Source organism: Pundamilia nyererei, unplaced genomic scaffold, assembly GCF_000239375.1.
Source record: "Pundamilia nyererei isolate P.nyererei 1_Seehausen unplaced genomic scaffold, PunNye1.0 scaffold00002, whole genome shotgun sequence".
Taxonomy (NCBI): Eukaryota; Metazoa; Chordata; class Actinopteri; order Cichliformes; family Cichlidae; genus Pundamilia; species Pundamilia nyererei.
This window is the reverse complement of record NW_005187403.1, coordinates 3,258,987-3,279,901: the sequence shown is the minus strand read 5'-3', so window position 1 is coordinate 3,279,901 and position 20,915 is coordinate 3,258,987. Positions and strand designations below refer to the sequence as shown.

Sequence of the window (20,915 nt, the reverse complement as noted above, 5' to 3'; positions counted from 1 at the left end):
CATTTTTTTAATTAGGTAAAACAGGTGGGAAAATCTGAACCTCACAGTCTTCAATGGCAACACTATGATTTGGCTTCAGTGTATAGTAAATACGTGTAATTGTAATAGAGAGCCCCAAAGTTGTACCTCCTCTTGGGTAAATCATCTTTTTTGTTTTTGTTTTTAAGAGTCCCAAAACGTTACATCTGGTATGAGCAAGATTCACAATTATCATTACTGGAATTCACCATAAAATGATGCTGGAAACTGGTACAATAAGCTGGTGAATTTGTTGTGTGTGGTGGTGTCGGATATATTTGAGCAAGGGATTTGCCGCTTGACTCATCAGGGCATGTGTGAACAATGACAACAGGGCCACAAAGGCCAATAGGATCAAGGTAAACTGGTATTTCCACTGATATTTAAAGTTCAGATGAATCCTTAAAGGGTACCTGTTCAGTTTCATATTTAAACCTGAGACTCCAAATAGTTTCTTTAGGTGATCCGAAGTTCAGAATAACCCTTATTTAGCTCACTATCAAAAGCTAGTTTTTCTGCCAGGCTTGCATCAGTACATGTATATCAGTAGAAGTTTACACGGCCAGTAAAAGAGGAAAGGGCACGACTTTCAACATGTTTTTATGGGTCAGGCACTTTAACTCACATTAATATCAATCATAGGGGCTTTTATTGGAAACATATACATTTAAAAGGAAAAGAATTGAAAGGCAAGGCAGCACTTTACATCAAAGGAATGAACGGCCCCACCTGCGATTCACAGCGACTACTTGTGGCCTTTTATGTTGATAATGGTTCCTTGGACGTAGCAAACAACCATGTGTTGTGACACATCTTTCACCCTCAGTTAATGGTTCAGATCAGTATAAGTGCGGCAGATAGGAAATAAAAACTTGCCATTTCTTAAAACGTAAACCCTGTAGAGAGCGTTACACGTAAGGTGCGTATTTGTCCAACAGTCACCACAAGGCACAAATGGCATTTCTCAAACGACCAGTAAATAAATCTAAATCTAAAACCATATGAACATGCAAACGTGTGCAAAAACTGGCCTCGATCATGCAGTTTCTGTATGGAAATGTACAGAAAAAGAAACAATATTTTTAATTTGAAGCAAATATTTAATCAGTCGCCATATAAATGTTGCAAATCATGGTAGCCCTAGGTAGTTTATAGAGTTTCATCAAGAATAAACCAATCGTACACACCGTACAATTATTCTAGTGGTATGATGATGATGCTGGGCTTTGGTGTAGACCCTGAGTTCATACATTGTGTAAAACAAGCTGATTTAGCTTGTATATTAACCCTTAGGTCAGCTTTCTTCTTGACTTGTAATTTTTGAACAGAGGGTGGGTGGGTGCAGTGCTTACGTAACCATCTTAAGGATATCCCCTTGTTTTGACATCAAATATCGCCCCCAACCTCCTACACAAGACCGCAATCACAAGTTGTATAAGCATTCAAAAGACTACAATCAAACAAAAGTTCAAAGACAGTGAGCAGAGTTTCATAACAATAGGCACCTTGTGTGGACAAATAATAGAGGTGAAGGTGAATAGAGTGATGCTATGATTTGGAGTGACACCATTGAACGAGGCATACTGGAAGAGGCGATCCACCAGGAAACTGTGAAGCATTCCAGAATTATTTGTAAGACAGCCAGTAGATTCATTGTTCCTCCTCCAACTGTAGAATGAAAATAGAAACCTATTAGTTTGAGAAACGTACCACAAATATTAATTTTCTGTGTCACCAAAGGACTAGTTTGTGAATTGTTACCTTCCTTCTAATCAGAGGGTTGTTGACTGGCTGCTCCAGTTTGCATGCCAAAGTATAATTGGGCAAGATATTATAGATTTAAGAGTGCTCTGAGTTCCCAAGCAGAGTAGAAAATCACCATGTAAGAAGGAGTCCATTTACCATTCCTTAAAGTATAGCCAGTTCCTAAAAGTAGACACGAGTTGGAGATTTAAAAATGAAATGCACGACTCGGGGTTGGGCTCCATTATCAAGAAACGGGAGAGAGTCTGAAGGGATCTGCATGAATGGGTGAATAAAGCACGAGTAGATACAATGATAGGCATTGTCCATTGACCACTTTTTGGCTTTGTTGACAATTTACAATTGCATCTTTCTTGGTTTTGCCGGCGTAACATTGAGTTGTCTTTTCACAGGCTCTCACAGCAGCCCCACACCTGAGTAATCTTCTCTCCTCTGACGCTGTAATCCTCTGTTACACCTTATGCTCAGATGTAAACCAGCCTGAGTGCTTAGTCATTCAAAGGTGCCACAATATGAGAGGAGCTTTGTTCCCATTAATCTCTCTCTATCTACAGTAGGTGTCATGGGCCCTGCCTGATTACTTTCTGAGTCATGCAAACTCCACCGACTTTAAGTAAACGCGGAAAAAACTAACATCAGCTTACATAAGAATAACTTCTTTATCAATTAGTTGATTTTTAAAAAAAAAATCCTCTCAGACTTGTGACATAAGGTGACATAGAGACAGATATGTCTAGAGAATGCAATCAGAGACTGTAGTTTGTTTTCTCAGTTAGTAAGAGCTTTATTACTTGTTACATTTGGATAAAACTTGTATAGCACCAAATTACAACCTGTCCTCTCAGGACACCTAGAGTAGCAACTAAAGTCATGACCTTACGGTTTTGATTTTTTGTTTTTTTGCTGGAAAGAGGCCAATGGCAAGAAGCAGCCTCAGGGAACATCTGTCACCACAACCGGCTGGGGTGAGGAGAAAGTGAAAAGATGAGCACAGAGCGACAAACATTCACTAGTACAGCAAGTAACAACAGATCAGGAACATGCAGCTCCAGAAGCAACTATATGTGCAGAAAGGTTACGTGCAGAGAGAAGAGAAAAAGTTAATAATATGCAGTAGCACCATAAAATCCAAGGGAAGCAGATATTATAGGAGAGTTGCTAAGTGCATCATGTGAGGCCTCCCTGCAACTGGGCCTAATGCAGCAAAACTTATCAATGAAACTTGAACAGAAAAAAAGTGTTTGACACCTAATCTTAAAAGTGAAAAGAGTCTATGTTTCTTAAACCAAATTAGAAGAGCCTGATAGCTGAATGCTGTGCCTCCCATCATATGTTTGGAAACTCTGAGAATCAGAAATAGGGCTGCACTCTGAGAGGCACGTGCTCTTTTGGGAATATAAGGTGCTACGAGGTCTTTAAGACACAATGGAGGCATGGTTATTTAGGACATACTCAAGTAGAGGAGTTTTATATTTAAATCTTGATTTAACAGGGGGAGCCAACAAAGACTAACCAAAATGGGAGGAATCTCAAGAATTACAATTGTCCAGCCTGGAAGTAATAAATGCGAGGTAGTTTTTCACCATCACCCTGAGAAAGTATGTTTTTAATTTAAGTAAGAGTAAGAAGATAATAGAAGGCAGTCCTAGAGGTTTGTTTACTGTGTGAATTTTTCTGAACGAAAAGGACCTGATGTTCCTTCCTAGTGGTCTTGGAGTTTAAGGTACTTCCATCCAGAGAAAGTATTTGGTTGGATGGCATGTTTCCTAAATCTTTACAGCCAAATATGATAGCTTCACGATTCTGAATTTATTAGGAGAAAAGTACATGTCATCCAAGCCCTAATGTCTTTAACAAATAGTCCAACTTATTTACATCTCCTGGTTTTATAGCTGTGCAGAAGAGCATATACGATGAAAATTATCAGTTGTATCCTTTCTAGTATTTGTGATCTTTGATTAAAGCCATTATTTGTGATAGCAGCTCTTTTCTTTGGCTTTGCTTGCCAGAAGGACAACATCATTTGTCATTTGTAAAATGCCTTTCTTTGGTTACACCATTTTGATGTACCGTGATGGTATTTTCCTATCTAAAAATGAATTTAATGCAATGTTGAGGCCATCATTCTCAACTGCTCGGCTACTATAGTGATTTAATTTGTAGTGATTAAAAACCTTGAGCATTCAGATGAAAACTAAGAGTAATGACAGGGGCATGATTCATTGCAAGAAATAAACTTGTCAAGGGCTTTTTTTTTTTGTTGTCGGATAATAATAATAATAATAATAATAATAATAATAATGGATTGCATTTCTATATAAATGAGAGTAACGCTTAAAATCTTAGCTCTTGGGTTTTACAAATAACCCCATCTTAACTTACAAACCTAATAGCACTGTATCACCCCAAAAGAGCACTTTGCTCTCAGATTTAGGCTCCTAGGGAATTGAATTTAAAAGTAGAATGGAAGGCAGAGCCTTCAGCTTTCAGGCGCCTCTTCCGTGGAATCAGTTCCTCGTTAGATTCAGTAGACAGACGACCCTCTACTTTTAAGATTAGGCTTAAAACTTTTCCTTTTTGATAAAGCTTATAGTTAGGCTTCCAATGATGCATTTAGCATTTCTTCTCCACTCCCCTTTTTACACTATCTATGTGATTATATGCCACTCTGCATTTAACCATTAGTTATTATCAATCTCTGGCAATCTTCCACAGCATGTCTTTTGTCCTGTCTCCCTCTCCTCATCCCTAACCGGTTGCAGCAGATGGCTCCCCCTCCCTGAGCCTGGGTCTACTGGAGGTTTCTTCGTGTTAAAAACTGGAGTTTTTCCTTCTCATTGTTGCCAAGTGTTTGCTCATAGGGGGTTCCACAGAGTTGATTACAGACTGGAAAATCAGTGGGCAGCGGGAGAGCAGACCTAACACAGAAGCTCAAACTGAATCTGTCATCCATATTTAAATGTCCGTTCTAGCTCACACACAACACACACACATAAACAAACTCCCACGTTCCCATACTACTGTATCTCTCTAAAAGATCTTAACTGCAAACAGTGTTTGAAGGTTGAATAAGAGGGCAGACTCTACTGCGTGATGAGCTACTCTTGGCATAAACATTTTTTTCCCTCTTGAGTGAACCACCTTTTATATTTTTTTGTTACCCTATTAAATGAAGGTGTGCATGTTGCCTCTACCTGACATGCTTTACTCTCCCTGTTAGGAGTTTTCAACTGATGTGTGCAAATGTCAAGCAGAGCTTTGGCTATGGGGGTTGCGCTGTCACAGAACATGAGCATACAGTGTAACAAGATTGTCCCAGACAACTAAAGCCCCAGTTGAAAGTGCACATACTGACAGATATATGTAGCCCTACACTTGTAAGATTTTCCACTGCTTTGACCGATCTAAATCCACATAATCCTGTTGATTCTGGCAAAAACTGTAGAGCAGACGACTCAAAAGTTGCGTGTAACCACAACAAAGGCCTGGTTTTCATTGGTAACACCAGCTGTGAAACGTAAGAGGCGAAGAGTGTTTTGTACACCATATGGTGTCAGTAAGTCATATTTGCAAAAGGACAGCAGAAAGGTGCTGTGGGTGTGAGGATCTCCTATGTTTTGGTTTTGCATCCTTGCTGAAGGTTCATGCATGGGATCCTAAAGGTGTTTCATGCCCCTTTGAGTCATTGGTCTTAACCTTCACATGACCTATTATTAGATGCGCTGTCTATATTAGAACAGTTCCAGCTGTACTATTTTAAAAACAAACAATCTAAATTAAGCTTTGGTGCGCTGTTTCAGGATTAAAAGGTTACAGGTGCCGTTACGTTCTTAAGCTATCAACCTGCAGAATCCTGACTGGTACAGTAAATCAAGGCACCTTCATAAATAGCCTCTTGTGTCTTGCTCTTGACCTCCACTTCGTTGCCTTACTTCATCGTTGCACAACTTTCGCAGAAGAGTTAACAAGAACAAGCAGTTCTCACATTTCATTTTGTCAAGATTCTTGTTAAACCCGGAGATTGCTGTTTTATTTTTGGTTATCAGAACAAGATCATAACTTGCATAAATAAACACTGGTTACATAATTTATTATGAATAATAAAAAGAAAAATCTATATGCCTAGGCTGTCTTACTGTGGAGGTCACATCACCTTTCTTGATGTCATATTCCTTAATGGTCTTCGTGTTTCTGATTGAAGTAATAGAAGTAGAAGATAAACATTCAGTGGAGGTTATCAATGCATGAGTGTGCTGATTTAAAAAAAAAAAAATCTTGGTTAACTTTCTCAGAAGGAAGTAAAATGTGTTTTACTGAAAATCTTTTCCTCGAGCGGATGTGTTGTCAGGCTGTTTCCTTCCAGCTAAGATAACACTGTTCTTTTTACAGGGTCATGTGCTTTCACCTTATTCGCAGCGCAAACTGCCCCCCACAAAATCTTTAAAGCTACCTGAAATGCTAAAAAACATACTATGTAACATCCCAACCAGGCTGCAGCTGTTTTGAATAGCAATTAAAACCTCTGATGTTTCTCTAACAGTGAGAGATGATATTCGAGCAGTTGCAGTTTAAGCAAGTCTGCTATGCAAGATATACTGTGGTCTCACGCTTACAGAAAATACTGTTTTGATGTCAGACAGATGCATGCCAGATTGTCAGACCAGTCAGCTGTTTGAGCTTTCTATTCTGTGCATGATTATGCAGGTGCAATTTCTTTCCTATACAGGAAACCTTAAGTTCTGCACAGCAGGCATCTGTGTAGCTTCACACAATGACAGCAACTACACTGCTGATTTGTTTGTCCACTAACTCAATTCTTTCTGCTTGCAGTTTCTCCTGCTGAGAGAATCCGGTTTATCCTGGGAGAGGAGGATGATGGCCCACCACCTCCCCAGCTCTTCACTGAGCTGGATGAGCTTCTGGAAGTGGACGGGCAGGAGATGGAGTGGAAGGAAACTGCCAGGTGAGCTGCTAAGGCAAATGTGCTTACAGCTTATCCCCCCCATTTCACTTTAAGAGCCATGGGAAGTGGCTCACCATCCCGTGACTGGAACACAATCCCTTATAAATAATCATGTTTTGTGTGTGTAGGGAAATAGGCAGTGCCCTAGTGAACTCCCAGTCTACTCTTATCTGATCGAGATCTATAGTACCTGCTCTGTGAGACCCGGAAAAGGCAGCAACTCCCACATGATCAAAACAGGCCTCAAGTATACAGGGACATGTGAACTTTTGGCATGTATAAGTGGAATCACTACACTTGTTAATGGATTTCCTTTAATTCACCTGTGGCGTGCTCAGTATTACAATAAATCATCAGTTATTCCAGCTAATCAAGCTAACATTGTGCGACTTTCATATAGAATTATTATTTTCAAATGTTCCTGGAAGACTATCAGTAAATTTTATCTTAAACCTGACCTTCTCTGATTTGACCTACTTACCCTGTTCACTGCAGTGCTACTGATTACATGGGGGGGCGTGTTACCTTGGTATAACTTACAGTGTTGGCTTTTGTCATGGATTAGGAGGTAGTACTTTATAATACACAATGGTTGTTGTTATTATCATTATTAAGCTAACAAACCAGCAGATATACAACATCATGAACGCTTCAACTTTGTTCGTCTTTTCTGACTAAATCTGATCACTGAGCAGCAATTAAATCAAATGTAAGACTGACCAGTTACTTAGTGTTTGAGGTAATCCTGAAGTAACGATTAATGTCACCTACTCTGACCCCTCAAGTAAAGTGAAGCTTCATGCTGAGGACTACCTTGTTACTTTAGCATTACGTTTCCATTACTTGCTATTCCTTTGTCCGACGTAACCAAGTAAAGGAATTCAGTGAATTCAAAAATCTCAGCACCTTTTGTCAGTTTTTGCACAGATAAGTGTTGTGTCAAGCTTTGTCTATGGAGCGTTCTTTGAGAAGCATCGAAACAACGATAAGGAGCTGTTGTGTTTTTCTGATTCTTTGTCTCATTTTGTAAAAAGAGCAATGGGATTACACGGAAGGACATGTAAGTGAATGCCTTAGGACTCGCATTGTCTCCGTGGCCAAACTCTTCCCACAGCAAGACGGCCCGTCACAGACACGTGGACCGCAGCCAACCAGAGAGATACTCTATCCCCAGTGGAAACTCCATCCGCAGGCCTCATGAGAATGGTTCTTTGTAGTGGTGACATCTGAGGCATTATTATTAAAAAGAGTCCTTGTCCTGAGCCTTACCTTCGAGGCTGAGCTTATCCGTGGCAACAAAGTTGAAACGTTAAAATGGGATCTTGTTTGAACGCCGTTTCCGAGCAATGTGTGGTCTAAAGGTTCCAGAGAAGGCTATCCCCATTCCAGTGAATAGCATGCTTTCTAAAGTCTAGTGATTTATTTTTTATTTCTACGCGTTTCTGCATCCCACATTTATGCATTGTGAAGTGTGACAGCTTCAAAACATTGCACTGCTGTTTTGTAAAGAGGACAGAATCCATATTGTCGCCATTTGTTTTCCGCCTTTGTTTATTTTTAAACCTCCGTTACCTTTGATTTTGACCTCAACCTTCAGGTTGAAGATGAAAAAAGATGATGGATCGTACATTCTTCTGCATCTGAGCACGGTCACTTGTCCAATTCCGGTATGGTTCACGCATATTTTGCCTCTTCTTTATTTTCTCCCGCTCTGACCAGGTGGATCAAGTTTGAGGAGAAGGTGGAGAAGGGAGGTGAACGCTGGAGCAAACCTCATGTGGCCACGCTGTCCTTGCATAGTTTGATGGAGCTGAAAACCTTTATCGAGAAGGGCACGATCGTGCTGGATCTGGAGGCCAACTCGCTGCCACAGATTGTCGGTGCGTGAGGTTGACTAGATCGAAAGTGCTCCTGAAGGTTTAGAAAAGCCCAACTGCTACTTACGCTTGATTTTCAATCTGTCCCCTCTAACAGAAATGATCACTGACAGCCAGATTGAGAGTGGTCAGTTGAAGGCAGAGCTGAAGGAGAAGGTCACATACACCTTGCTGAGGAAGCATCGGCACCAGACCAAGAAGTCCAACTTGCGCTCTCTTGCAGATATTGGCAAGACTGTTTCCAGTGCAAGCAGGATATTTTCTAGCCAGGAGAATGGTAATGCAGAAACTCTTATTTCTCCTTATCAACTCAAACACCTTCTCCTCATTTTTCTGTTCATTTTTAACTCTTACTGTTTTAGACTTTTCTTTTTTTAACACAAACCTGTCCCCTTTCCCTTTCTGTTTCTCCTCCCCCTCCCCCCTATCTTACTGTACTTCTTTTCCTCTCTTTTTTTCTTTCCTCCCATGGGGGTCTGTACTTTCTGACTTCCTGCATCTGGGGTGCAATAGCCCGCAACCCCCTCGAGCACCCTGTGCCTTGTTTAAACCCACAAGACTCAGAGGAACCATGTGAGGTCATGAGGAGCTCCAGCATGGGATACCTCTGTAAGTGAGGTCATAGCCCTCCAGCTGAAAGCAGCATTGTTGGAATGTAGTCCCATGGAAGGCTTGTGTGAATGGAGATAGACAATTGTAAATTAGAGAGGAAAAAAATGCAATAGTGTTGAAGTTTCATTAAGTCAACTGTGTTAAAAAAAAAAAAAAAAAAGGCTTAATGTGTTTATTCATGAAATCAGCCTGGAAACGTATGTGGTGGACAAAAGCTAAATATTCATTTTGCTGTAAATCAAATAGTGATAGACTAATGTTCTCCACCATTGTCAGTAGCAGAATTTCTAACCGAGTTCCAGAGTTTACATTCTCAGTCGTCTGCCAGCCGTTGCTCAAACAACTATTTACGTGTATAAACAGCAGACCTAAAGCAGTCATCTATCATGCTCTCTTGTCTCTGACTGTCTGACATTTGTCCTAAGTCTTAAGCCCTGACACATTTAGCTTATTTCTCAGGTTTCCGTCTCTTTTCAGCCTCTTACTCAGCCAAAAATATCTTCTTCTTTTTTTCTTTTTTTTTTTTTTTAAAGTTCTGTGTTCTTGCCCGTCATCCTCTTTGATCCTAACAGAATCTCCCCTCTCTGCAGGTAGTCCAACTACAACCCACCGAAACCTCACCTCCAACAGCCTGAGTGACTTCTCTGATAAGCCAGAGAAAGATCAGGTAATGTGTTTCGATGTGTTATTTGCATAGAGTCATATGGGTTTTGCACCACCGCTGTCAATGTTCACAAAGCAGCACTTAGAAAGGGCATGTACTGGGCTGTATGAGTGCTTCAGCATGCTGCAACGTAGACTGGAGACTGACCCCAGAGTATGTAGAAACATTAGCTTTATTAGTGTTTATCCACACTTTGTCAGGTGTAGACAATTGGCAGTTAAGCCATGGCAGCACCCGATTCTCTTGCACTGGCACTGCAAGGTGGAGGGCGTAACACATGTGAGCCCCAGATGCTAATAAATAAGACACCTTCCATTCTTCTCTCTGGTCTGAGTAACAACAGCTTACTGTCTTTGTCGTGTGAGTTTCTGTCGTCCGCTGTAGTTTCTTTCGCCGCCGTGACTCATGACAACTGTAAATGGGCTGTATTGTCTGCGTTTTTCTGCAATCACGGAAGTAGTTAAACAGTAACTGAAATCACCCTCAAGCAACTGTTTATAAAACTGTACATTGGTCAAAATGGTGTGTTTTTCTTTAAGATTTTAACAAGGGCTTTGTTAATCATCTCCCTTAGTTGATGTAAGTTTTTACAGGCTCAGTTTAGATCTCTATGAATCCAGACTGAGGATGTATGCTTATTGGACGGCATAAAATCAAACTGCTGTTCAGCACATAATTGAAGGAAGGGCAGGTACTGCCTGTTCCTACACACTTATACTGACATCAACAAAGCACACCACTAGGTTTGCATGTACATGATACCCTAATCACTTCTACAAGAGGAAATTTGTAGCCTAACCCTAACCCCCCTCCCACCTCCATGATTACAGCTGAAGAATAAGTTCATGAAAAAATTGCCCCGCGATGCTGAGGCTTCAAACGTGCTGGTCGGGGAGGTAGATTTCCTGGAAACCCCCTTTGTGGCTTTTGTCCGTCTGCAGCAGGCTGTCATGCTTGGGGCACTCACTGAGGTCCCTGTGCCCACAAGGTAAAATCGTCCAAGGTCCAACTTGCAACATTTGAAACACTGGCCAAAGTCTTTGAGATTCTCACTTTGTCACATCTCATGTTCTCATCTTTGTTTAGATTTCTCTTCGTCCTTTTGGGTCCCAAGGGCAAAGCTAAATCATATCATGAGATAGGAAGAGCCATCGCTACCCTGATGTCAGATGAGGTATGAAGTAACTTCGTATTTGTTGGTTTAATTTCTCTTGTGGACTAAATTTTGAACTGATTGTAATAATATGACCCACAATGGCTGACTACTTTTTTTTTCTTTTTTTTTACTAGTTTTACTGTTTTAACACATTAGATTTAACTTAACTAGCCTCTGACTGGTTGTGAACTTAAGATGATGGTTTTGGGCTATCCAGTTGCATTCATTAAATGAATGTTAACCCTTCCTGTTGCCAATTGTGGTTGGAGCCAAGTCTTTGTTTTTCTTGTATCATTATGTCTCAGTGAATAGTCTGTCCAACTGAGAGGTTAATTGTTAATCTCTGTGTTACAACGTTTTGACCCAAGTTTGGTTTGGCATAAGCAGATCATATGCAAAGAAAAATGACAGGTTTTTTAACCAGCTCCACCTTTAAACATCTCTGTGTCTCTGCTGTGTAGCTTCACTCCTGGCTTAACGTCTCAGTGTTGTCAGGAATGTTAGCTGATAGCTCATAACATTCTTAATCCTGAGATCACCTGGCGGGCAATTTCCCACAGGCCTCAGCTCTTTCCAACATATCTCTCGAGTAAACACGGTGAGATAGGAAGTGTTTTTCCAGGATTTCCTCAAGTTAAACTTTACTCCCATGAAAACTTTATGAGCCGTTCTCAGCCGTTTTTGAGTCATCCCCTCGTAGTAACTATCCTGCATGCCTGTTTCACTGCTCGTGAGACGCACAGATATTGATTCATTATTTGGGTACATGGTAATTAGAATATTATGAACGTTTTGTTATGCTACTTTGTTAGAGTTAGGGGACACAGTGAATTGTTGGTTACTAAAGCTCCACTTATGTTTGTGTGCTGGCAGGTATTCCACGATATTGCTTATAAAGCAAAGGACAGGCAGGACCTGCTGGCTGGTATCGAGGAGTTCCTGGATGAGGTCATTGTCCTGCCCCCTGGCGAGTGGGACCCCGATATCAGGATAGAGCCACCAAAGTCCCTGCCTTCTTCGGACAAGAGGTCCGCTGCTAATCCACCTAATCCCAATGAATGATGTCGCTGCATATAAATCTGTTAAATCTACAAAATGTTATGTGAACATAGACGTATTTATGCAGACGTAAAAATAAAAGGGGGGTTGGGCAGTATTAATGTTTGTCCAACATGATTCTTTTTCTACTTTGGTGCTGTGCTGATGTCTGCATGGCTTTCCATATGTATATCAGCGCCAGGGGACTCAAAAGCACTGTTTTTTTTTGTTTTTGTGGAAGTTGGACGAGCAGCAGCAAATCAAGAGAACGTGGGCTTTAGAGAAAATGAGACATTTTTGGGCTTTAGAGAAATGCACTCAATGCACTGGAGTGTCATGGGACACTCAGTGCATCCCATCATGCACCAAGTGTCACTGTATTTAGATGCCACCCAACAGCAGTTATTATTAATCTTTTTTTTCTCTTTTACTCAGCCTTTTGCCCTCTCTCCTTTCTCTCAACAGACCATGGCAGATGGTTGTGTTCTGTAGGAGGTTTCTTCCTGTTAAAAGGGAGGTTTTTTTTTCTTGCTACTGTCTCAAAGTTGAGCAGTGTTTTAAAGACAACAAACTAGGATCCTTTTGTTACACAGTTATACATAAAGTTTCAACATAAGCTGCAGGCCAAGTGCAGGTCAACCTTTTCAGAAACTGAGAATCTTACTTCTTCTCTCAAACCTGAGATAATCTCTTATTTCACCGATGTGATTAAAGACTATTGTAAATAAAAATGTATGCAGCTTGTATTATATATGCATTGTGCACTTGCATGTATATTTACGGTTTATTTGCCGTGATTTTCTGTTTTTGATGGTAGAAACATGACAGCGATCCTGCGATCTTCATGCTTGAGTTAACTGAAAGCTTGTGGGCTTTTATTTGTTTGCTTTCTGTTTTTAAAGGAAGAACATGTACACCGGATTAGAGGCACCTCAGATGAATGGCGACACTCCCCATGACACAGGACATGGAGGGGGTGGAGGACACCAAGTTGGAGAGGAGCTTCAGCGCACTGGAAAGTAATTGTGAAAATACTGTAGAGATAAAAAAATAAATAAAAAAGAGGAAAAAAAACCACAGAGGAAGAATACGCGAGGCGAACTATATTATGCTTGCTAACTTTAATGTCTCCTACTTGAAGGTTTTGTGGAGGTCTCATCTTGGATGTGAAGCGGAAATTGCCCTTTTTCGCCAGCGACTTCTATGATGCGCTGAACATCCAGTCTCTGTCTGCCATCTTGTTCATCTATTTGGGCACAGTCACCAATGCGATCACCTTTGGAGGTCTGCTTGGAGATGCTACAGAAAACATGCAGGTAATACCTCCCTCATCCCTTTGTGTTTAAACCCAGCATTCACACTGCTCTGGCATTTCTGAGACTGCTAAAACCTTTTGTTAGAGCCTAACTTGACATGCTTGTGTTTTATCGGTGACATGAAGAAAGTCAGACTCTGATGATTCAAAAGCTTGTGTTTGCTCCCTGCCGATGTCTCATCAGTCAAACAATCTCAGCAAAAACATTGCAGCATTGTGTGATTTCCTTTTTATGTGTATTTTTCTTTCTCATAGCCGTGGCTCTCCGCCGATGCTCTCTGGAATGCTGGTGTTTCTGCTTTTTGTTGACTTTATATTTATGCTTTTCTGCCAATGTGATTGCCTCACTGTTGTTTGTTGCTACTTGTCTGTTTACACCGATACATTGTGTCACACAGTGTACTCCTCTGTTTTGAAGCAGTCTATTATTTCAACATTTTCAAAGAGATTCTCAGCTGCCTAAAGCCCCTTATTGTTGCTCATGCACAGTGTGAATGTGACAAGGTTAAAGAGCTGATAAACAATGATAAACTGTCTCGATTTCCCAAATCCTTGCCCAACTCTAAATTTCTCCTCTGCTCACATGTGTGGGATTTGTCTCTTGCATTCTTCTACCTCTCACTCTCATAGCACATATTTCTGTCTGCCGTAAGCAAACACTGTCCATTTATGAGTTTCAGACTGAATTTATTTGCACAGTGTTTGCTGCTGTCACCGTCATCATCGATTTAAACCTTTAAACTAACACAGCACACTGCAGCAGATAAGCCATGTTAATGTTGAGCTCAGAGGCTCACTCTGGATCCATCTGTCACACCTGCTGTTAGCAGGAAGCGTCGTATGATTGTGATATGTCGGCGTACAGCGCCAACCGCATCCACCCCGATGCCTCTCACAGTGCGGTGTAGAAGTATGGCAGGCTGAATGGTGATGAAGCCGCTTTCTTTGGCCTCTCATGTGACAGAGACCTGAGGAGCACCAGCCTCAGGAGATTTGCCCGGGCTGTAAATAACTTCAGATCCAGATTAATCAGCCACAGTAGCCTCGTCACGGCTGTGTTTCTAATGACTCCTCCACCCGCCCCTCCTTTACCAATAGTGGGTCCTCAATACTCCTGCGTCGCTACACCTTCCCACTCAACAGAGGGATTCCCTGCCCTTGCTGGATCTTTCCCCATGTATGCTCACTGCTACAGCATTGTCATTATTAGCTTTTCATCCAGTGCAAGTTGCTTTAAAAAAATAAAGTGTTAAGAAAAAAACAAAAACCAACGTGAAGGGAAACTAAACAGGCCTGTCCTGATTGACCAGAACTGCAGCTGAGTATGGGGAAAACACTATTCCTGCGTGAGTAAGTAGGAATTACGCAATAATTAATGGGGAATAAAATGAGAAAGGATGCAGAATATTGTGAGAAGTGTTGTATGTAAAGTTTTCATTCTCCCCCCCCCCCTGCATGTACTGTGTCGTAGGGAGTGCTGGAAAGCTTCCTCGGAACAGCACTGACGGGAGCAGTGTTCTGTCTGCTGGCTGGTCAGCCCCTGACTATTCTCAGCAGCACCGGACCGGTGCTAGTCTTTGAAAGGCTCCTCTTTAGTTTCAGCAAGTGAGTATTTCATGGCTAAAAAGTCACTCAGCTGTACACAAGGGTTAAACAGAGGTCAAAAACAGCAGCAGTAGACTGTTTCAGATATTTGTAGATTACAGTCTCTCCCCAAAGGACAGATGCGTGTGTTTTATAAAGATCGTTGTGACCACTACAGGAGAAGTTAAAAATATAAGCACGAAGAATTCAGGGAGATTACTCACATTTAGTAGTAGGCTGGTGACTTTGGGTCAAAGGTTGCTTCACTGGAACTTTTTATTTATTTATTTTTTGCACTTACTGGTAATAAATGATTGTCACCTGGTTGTGTTTATGAGCTTTCACCTGTTTTGCCTTCTGCTTCCTGTCCCGACTATGTGGAAGACGAGAGCAGCAAGGACACGCCATGATGGTGTGATAGCAGTGCCTAAATTTTAGGTATACGTTATTGTGGGGATAAAATGTCATTTCACCTCAGTTCAAGGGAATTAAATACTGCCTACTCTCACTTCCTTTCAACTACACTGCCTCTCTTACCCCCAAAGGAGTCTTCTAGCGTTACCAAAAACACCACGCTGCATATGTTCCATTATTAATAATTCACTCTCATTTAATTTTACGCTGTGACTGAAGAGTGTTGTGGCGCCTGTGCCCTCTCAATGTTTTCGTGCTTCGAGTCAACTGTTGCCGAGTCAGTGGCAGCTGCTCACTACAGCTGTTGTGGATGCATGTTATCCTACAGCTGCAATAAAGAGAAAAACCTGCTGCCGTTTTCCCTTGGAGGACCCCAGAGCAATATTTATATACCTCTGAGCGCCTTGTATTTTCTGAAAGTGCCGTGAATTCTTGGGTGGATTGTAAAATAAAATATTGAGATGTAAGCGTTCCCTTGCTCACTCTGTGTGAAATGTATCCTCTCCCTCAGAGACAACGGCTTCGACTACCTTGAATTCCGGCTGTGGATCGGACTGTGGTCGGCCATGTTCTGTCTGGTGCTGGTCGCCACAGACGCCAGCTTCCTGGTGCAGTATTTCACACGTTTCACAGAGGAAGGCTTTTCGGCGCTCATCAGCTTCATTTTCATCTACGATGCTTTCAAGAAGATGATAAAGCTGGCCCACTACCACCCGATCAACACGGATTATGATCCCAACCTTGTCACTCAGTACGACTGCCGCTGCATGCCTGGTGCGTAGTCTTTACTATTGCTGCTGCTTCAGATAGAGAGAAGCTACCAGAGTAATAGGAAGAGTTTTACCTTCAACATTAGCAGTGGTATACCTCCACTCTGTTCTAAACCATCTTTTGCCTGAATTTTGGGCTTCTTTTAAAGGGGTTACTCACTGCACATCGTGGGCCACATACAGCCCACTTTTATCTAAAAGGATTTTTAAATATAGTAGGAAAAAAACAAAGGTTTCTGTTATTTATTTGCTTACCTATTACTTTGATGCAATATGAATGAATGAGGGGTGAGGGCTTTAGAGTTAAAAGTAAAAAAGCTTATTCCCCTCCTGCACTTGAGTCTTTACTGTGCCAATTTTGCTCCCCCAGGCCTGATGTTGCCTTAGAGTTTCAGGAATGATGATACCATGTGATGCTGAAAGTTGAATAGTCATATATGGTTTTTGTGTTGGATTAATTTGTCTTTTAATTTAGATTTAAGTTTATTTATTTATTTTTTTGTTTTTTCAGTGAAAATGACAAATGATAGCAGAATGTGTGACCGTGTAGATATCGCTGTCTCAGCACTGCTGAGACACTGTTTTTGTGTCGCGTGACTTGCCAATATTCTTTGACACGGATTTAAAATGGCAAATGCATTTATTAGAAGACGTTTTCTTGTTTTAGTGATAAGATATTATGTTGTTTCTTCACTAGGCAACTCGTCAGAACTCTTTGATCTATCTGCCCTGACAAACAGTACTGATCTGGTATGTAGTGCCCTTGTGTTCAGTAACAATGAGTCAGAATTCACTGCTTCAAAGGCTGTTTTTTTTTTTTTTTTCTCTTCAGGCATTTTTTTGGGGGTTGAAACTGATAACTGTTTTGTTTTTTCTGTTTCTGCCTTTTTTCACTCCAGCCGGTAAATGCTACCTTGGCATCTCTGACCAAGAAGCAGTGTATGAAGTATGGAGGACAGTTAGTTGGAGAAAGCTGTGGCTACATACCTGACATCACCCTGATGTCTTTCATTTTGTTCCTTGGGACCTACACCTGCTCCATGTCTCTGAAGAAGTTCAAGACGAGCCGCTTCTTCCCCACCCGAGTGAGTGACAGTCACATCGTTTTTCCACATCTAGATGAGTTGTAGCCAGCGTTGTGGTGCATATTTTCCCAGATTTCCCGATTACTTAATATGTGACCACATTTTTATATGTTTCAGTTGCATTTTACTTAAAATTATTGATTCGAAGAAGTCTTGCATCTTGGTTTGCATGGAAGTCCTTCTTTGTGGAGTTTGCACACTCTCCCTCTGCCTGTGTGGGTTTCTCCAGGTGCTCCGGTTTATTCCCTAAAGTCTAAAGCTGTGCTTGTTAAGTTAATTGGACGTGGGAGTGTGCAATTGTCTGTCAAGCTGTGTTAGCTTGCCTGCATTTTTTTTTTTTTCAGCACACAAAGAAAAGGGTCGGCACACTTTTCTTCAAAACTTCCAGCCCCACAAACTCAAAGACACTGTCAAACCCTCCTTAAACGTGTCCTCCTTTCTAGGTGAGGAAGCTCATCAGTGACTTTGCGATCATCTTGGCCATCCTTCTCTTCTGCGGTGTGGATGCCTTAGTTGGTGTGGAGACTCCAAAGCTCTTAGTGCCAAGTGAATTCAAGGTAGGCATCTCCCAGAAGTTTGCCAGTGTACTAGAAAGTCCTCATTTCATCGTGACGTTTTGAAATCATTGACTGAATTGTCTTTCAGTGGTGCTTTTTCCTCCGACTACATCTATAATGAATGATGTTTCGGCAAGAAAGCCTGTGTAATTCTTCCAAATCCAAGCATAATGCTTTTCTTTGTAGCACACCCAGGAGGACACAGAGCTTGATTATAGGTGATGTGAGAACATAAACTAGCTCTTCGAGTTGCAACTTTAAATTGCAAGAACAGAGCTACCTTTGTTTGATCACAGAGTCTTAATTCACTGTTTTTCTGTCATGTAACAATGCACCGGTAATTTCAGATCTGTAATCTTTTTGAGATGATATCGGGGCTTGGATAGTCTGTCTCCAGTGTTTTTAACAGTCTTTTTTAAATTTTTTTTATTTTCCCATAGCCCACAAGTCCACTGAGGGGCTGGTTTGTTCCTCCTTTTGGAGGAAACCCTTGGTGGGTGTACCTAGCAGCTGCACTTCCTGCTGTGGTTGTCACCATTCTGATATTCATGGACCAACAGATCACCGCTGTAATTGTCAACAGGAAAGAGCACAAACTTAAGGTTGGTGCACCATCTGAAGGCTTAAGAAGAGTGAAATGATTGAATACGTTCAGTAATAAAAAAGAACCGAAAAGAATCCAAACTAAGTATGTAAATTTTTATTTCTGTAGCACATTTAAAACCAAAGTGCAGGACAGCCAAAGCATCAATAGATAAAGCCAAGTTTCATGAAATGACAACAAGAACTTGTCAGTGAATTTCTTTTCAGTACAAGTTTCTAAAGATCAGAAGAATACACAAAGTCAGGAAGATGAAGGGATATAAGACAAAAATGTTGGCCATGAAAATCCAATGAATGGTACATAAAAGACTAGTTAAAAATTGACACAGGAAGCCAAAATCAAAGTATAAACAACAATAAGAAGACTCCAACAGTAAACTAAGACTGGACTGAACAAAAAGCCACAGAGCAGCAGTGATAAAAGAGTCTAGAAATGGATCTTACCTGCAGTACCAGGAATGACATGCAATGAAATACTTTTTATTCCTTATCTGTTTCTGGATTAAACAGTCATTTGTAGTCATTTGCACTGCATTATGTTTGTCTAATTGTATACATATATTCCCAGACTTCCTGATATATTATTAATATGTGGCGCTCAGTGTGCTCTGATCACACTATTGCAGCAGCACATGATTTGTTTAATATCTGGAGTGTGGGAACCACTTGTTATATAATTTTTTTTTGTCTCCTGTTAGAAAGGGGCAGGTTATCACTTGGACCTGTTCTGGGTGGCCATCCTGATAGTGATCTGCTCTTTCATGGGCCTGCCATGGTATGTGGCTGCCACTGTCATTTCCATCGCCCACATCGACTCTCTGAAAATGGAGACTGAGACTTCTGCTCCCGGAGAGCAGCCTAAATTCCTGGGTGTCAGGTGAGTTAAAGCAGCTGCTGGACGCTGTGTTGACGTCACTTAACAATTAAATTCATTCTGGCATGGTGGTCTCGAACAAAGGTGTCTCAGTTTTCCCAGAGCACTGTCAGTATTTGATTGTACTAGCTAGTTAATTGCATTCATTTTAGATTGAAGTGATTTTAAAAAAAAAGAAGAAAAAAGAAATCACTCAGGTGGTTTGCATAATGCTGTGTGCAGTAACTCATACGCACACACTGTGAAAAATACCTGCTGCGTGCACAGTCCTTTCTTTAGAAAAGGAAAAATCATTTTATCCAAAAAGGCAATTACTCTCCAGCAACAACAGGAGGAGGGGAGGAAATGGAAAGATTCAATTAATCATGAATTAGACAGTCAGGAAGGAACAAAAGAGAGAAAACAGTCTTGGAAAATGACAGAAAGGGGTAAATCTACACAGAGCTCTCCGTGTGTACACACAGATATAAATACTCCTGCAGTTCTTTAGGGAGAATGACTTCATTAAAAAAATGAAAACAAAACAAACTTGTCAGCGAGGTGGAGGTCAGGAAAAAGTTTATTTTTTGTTACCAAGTCTGCAAAGACTGTATCATCGTGGATTTGTATAGTTGATGACAGGGATTTCCTCCATGTGGTTAACTGATTGGAGCGTGAGCCGTTTAGATTCATCATGCTCATTGTTTTTAACGAACTGTAACTTTTGCATATGCAACCATTAGACGTGAAATTCCAGCACACGGATGATCAAAAAGGTGTGTGTATGATGTAGATGCCATGCTGTCCTAGGGGAATAATAAACATACTAAAAAAAACAAAAGTTTTAACTTCTCTGAATCAAATCTGCTGATTAATTTGTGTGACGTTTCCCCCTCTAACTCAGGGAACAGCGAGTCACTGGTATCTTCGTGTTCATCCTGACGGGACTCTCTGTCTTCATGGCTCCTATCCTCAAGGTAGTGCTCCAACTTCTTAATTCTTCTGTGGAATTATGGATTACTGTCCGCCCGTTTTAGGACAAACTCCTGTCTTCCCTCTGAAATGTAAAATAATTTCAAGTCTTTTATTCATCCGATTAGGAGCTTCTATAGCTGAAGTAATATGTTGTGAAATAAGAATGTGCATCAGGGCTTAAGCTCCAGTTGCAGCACCTCGGCTTCTCAAATTTCCATTTCTTTGTTGAGCTGCCCATGAGTTGTGAAGACTCTGAGAGGTGATTTTTTTGAGCTGGTACGCCCCCTTGAGGGTATTTTCTATACTGTGTTTCTGATTCTCAGAAATAGCATTTTGTTTTTGCATGAACTGTATTATAGTGGCATAAAATAAAAAATTTTCATAAATTTCTAAATTTTTGCTCTAAGTTGCCTCATTTTAGCAATTTCTTTTCATATATTTTATATTTTTTATATTACTTAATCTTTTTTTTACGCTGATCTAGGAGCAGGTACTTCTCAGTCCTGTGCAAGCTAAAAGCCCGGTCACACTGGTAGCTCAGTAAAAAGAACATTCTTAGAAAAGCTTCTTGTGGACTATTTTTAACTAAGCAGTGTGAGCCAAAAGAAGTCATGTTTCTTCTGAGAGGGTAGCTTTGACACGCGTGTTTCTGTTTCCTCTTTTTTTT

At 40.9% G+C, this 20,915-nt stretch overlaps 1 protein-coding gene across 1 annotated transcript in view; it reads left to right on the top strand.

Moving 5' to 3' along the window:
* Positions 1-20,915, top strand: part of LOC102192633 (electrogenic sodium bicarbonate cotransporter 1-like) — a 33,540-nt gene that overhangs the window by 7,261 nt on the left and 5,364 nt on the right. The window contains exons 4-21 of the mRNA XM_013909072.1: positions 6,613-6,745; positions 8,465-8,625; positions 8,720-8,899; positions 9,136-9,231; positions 9,825-9,901; positions 10,729-10,886; positions 10,985-11,072; positions 11,928-12,082; positions 12,995-13,111; positions 13,234-13,408; positions 14,879-15,012; positions 15,917-16,179; positions 16,873-16,925; positions 17,075-17,260; positions 17,704-17,817; positions 18,258-18,419; positions 19,119-19,297; positions 20,178-20,250. Of these exons, the coding sequence (XP_013764526.1) occupies positions 6,613-6,745; positions 8,465-8,625; positions 8,720-8,899; positions 9,136-9,231; positions 9,825-9,901; positions 10,729-10,886; positions 10,985-11,072; positions 11,928-12,082; positions 12,995-13,111; positions 13,234-13,408; positions 14,879-15,012; positions 15,917-16,179; positions 16,873-16,925; positions 17,075-17,260; positions 17,704-17,817; positions 18,258-18,419; positions 19,119-19,297; positions 20,178-20,250 (2,504 nt within the window). The remainder of the gene's footprint in view (positions 1-6,612; positions 6,746-8,464; positions 8,626-8,719; positions 8,900-9,135; positions 9,232-9,824; positions 9,902-10,728; positions 10,887-10,984; positions 11,073-11,927; positions 12,083-12,994; positions 13,112-13,233; positions 13,409-14,878; positions 15,013-15,916; positions 16,180-16,872; positions 16,926-17,074; positions 17,261-17,703; positions 17,818-18,257; positions 18,420-19,118; positions 19,298-20,177; positions 20,251-20,915) is intronic.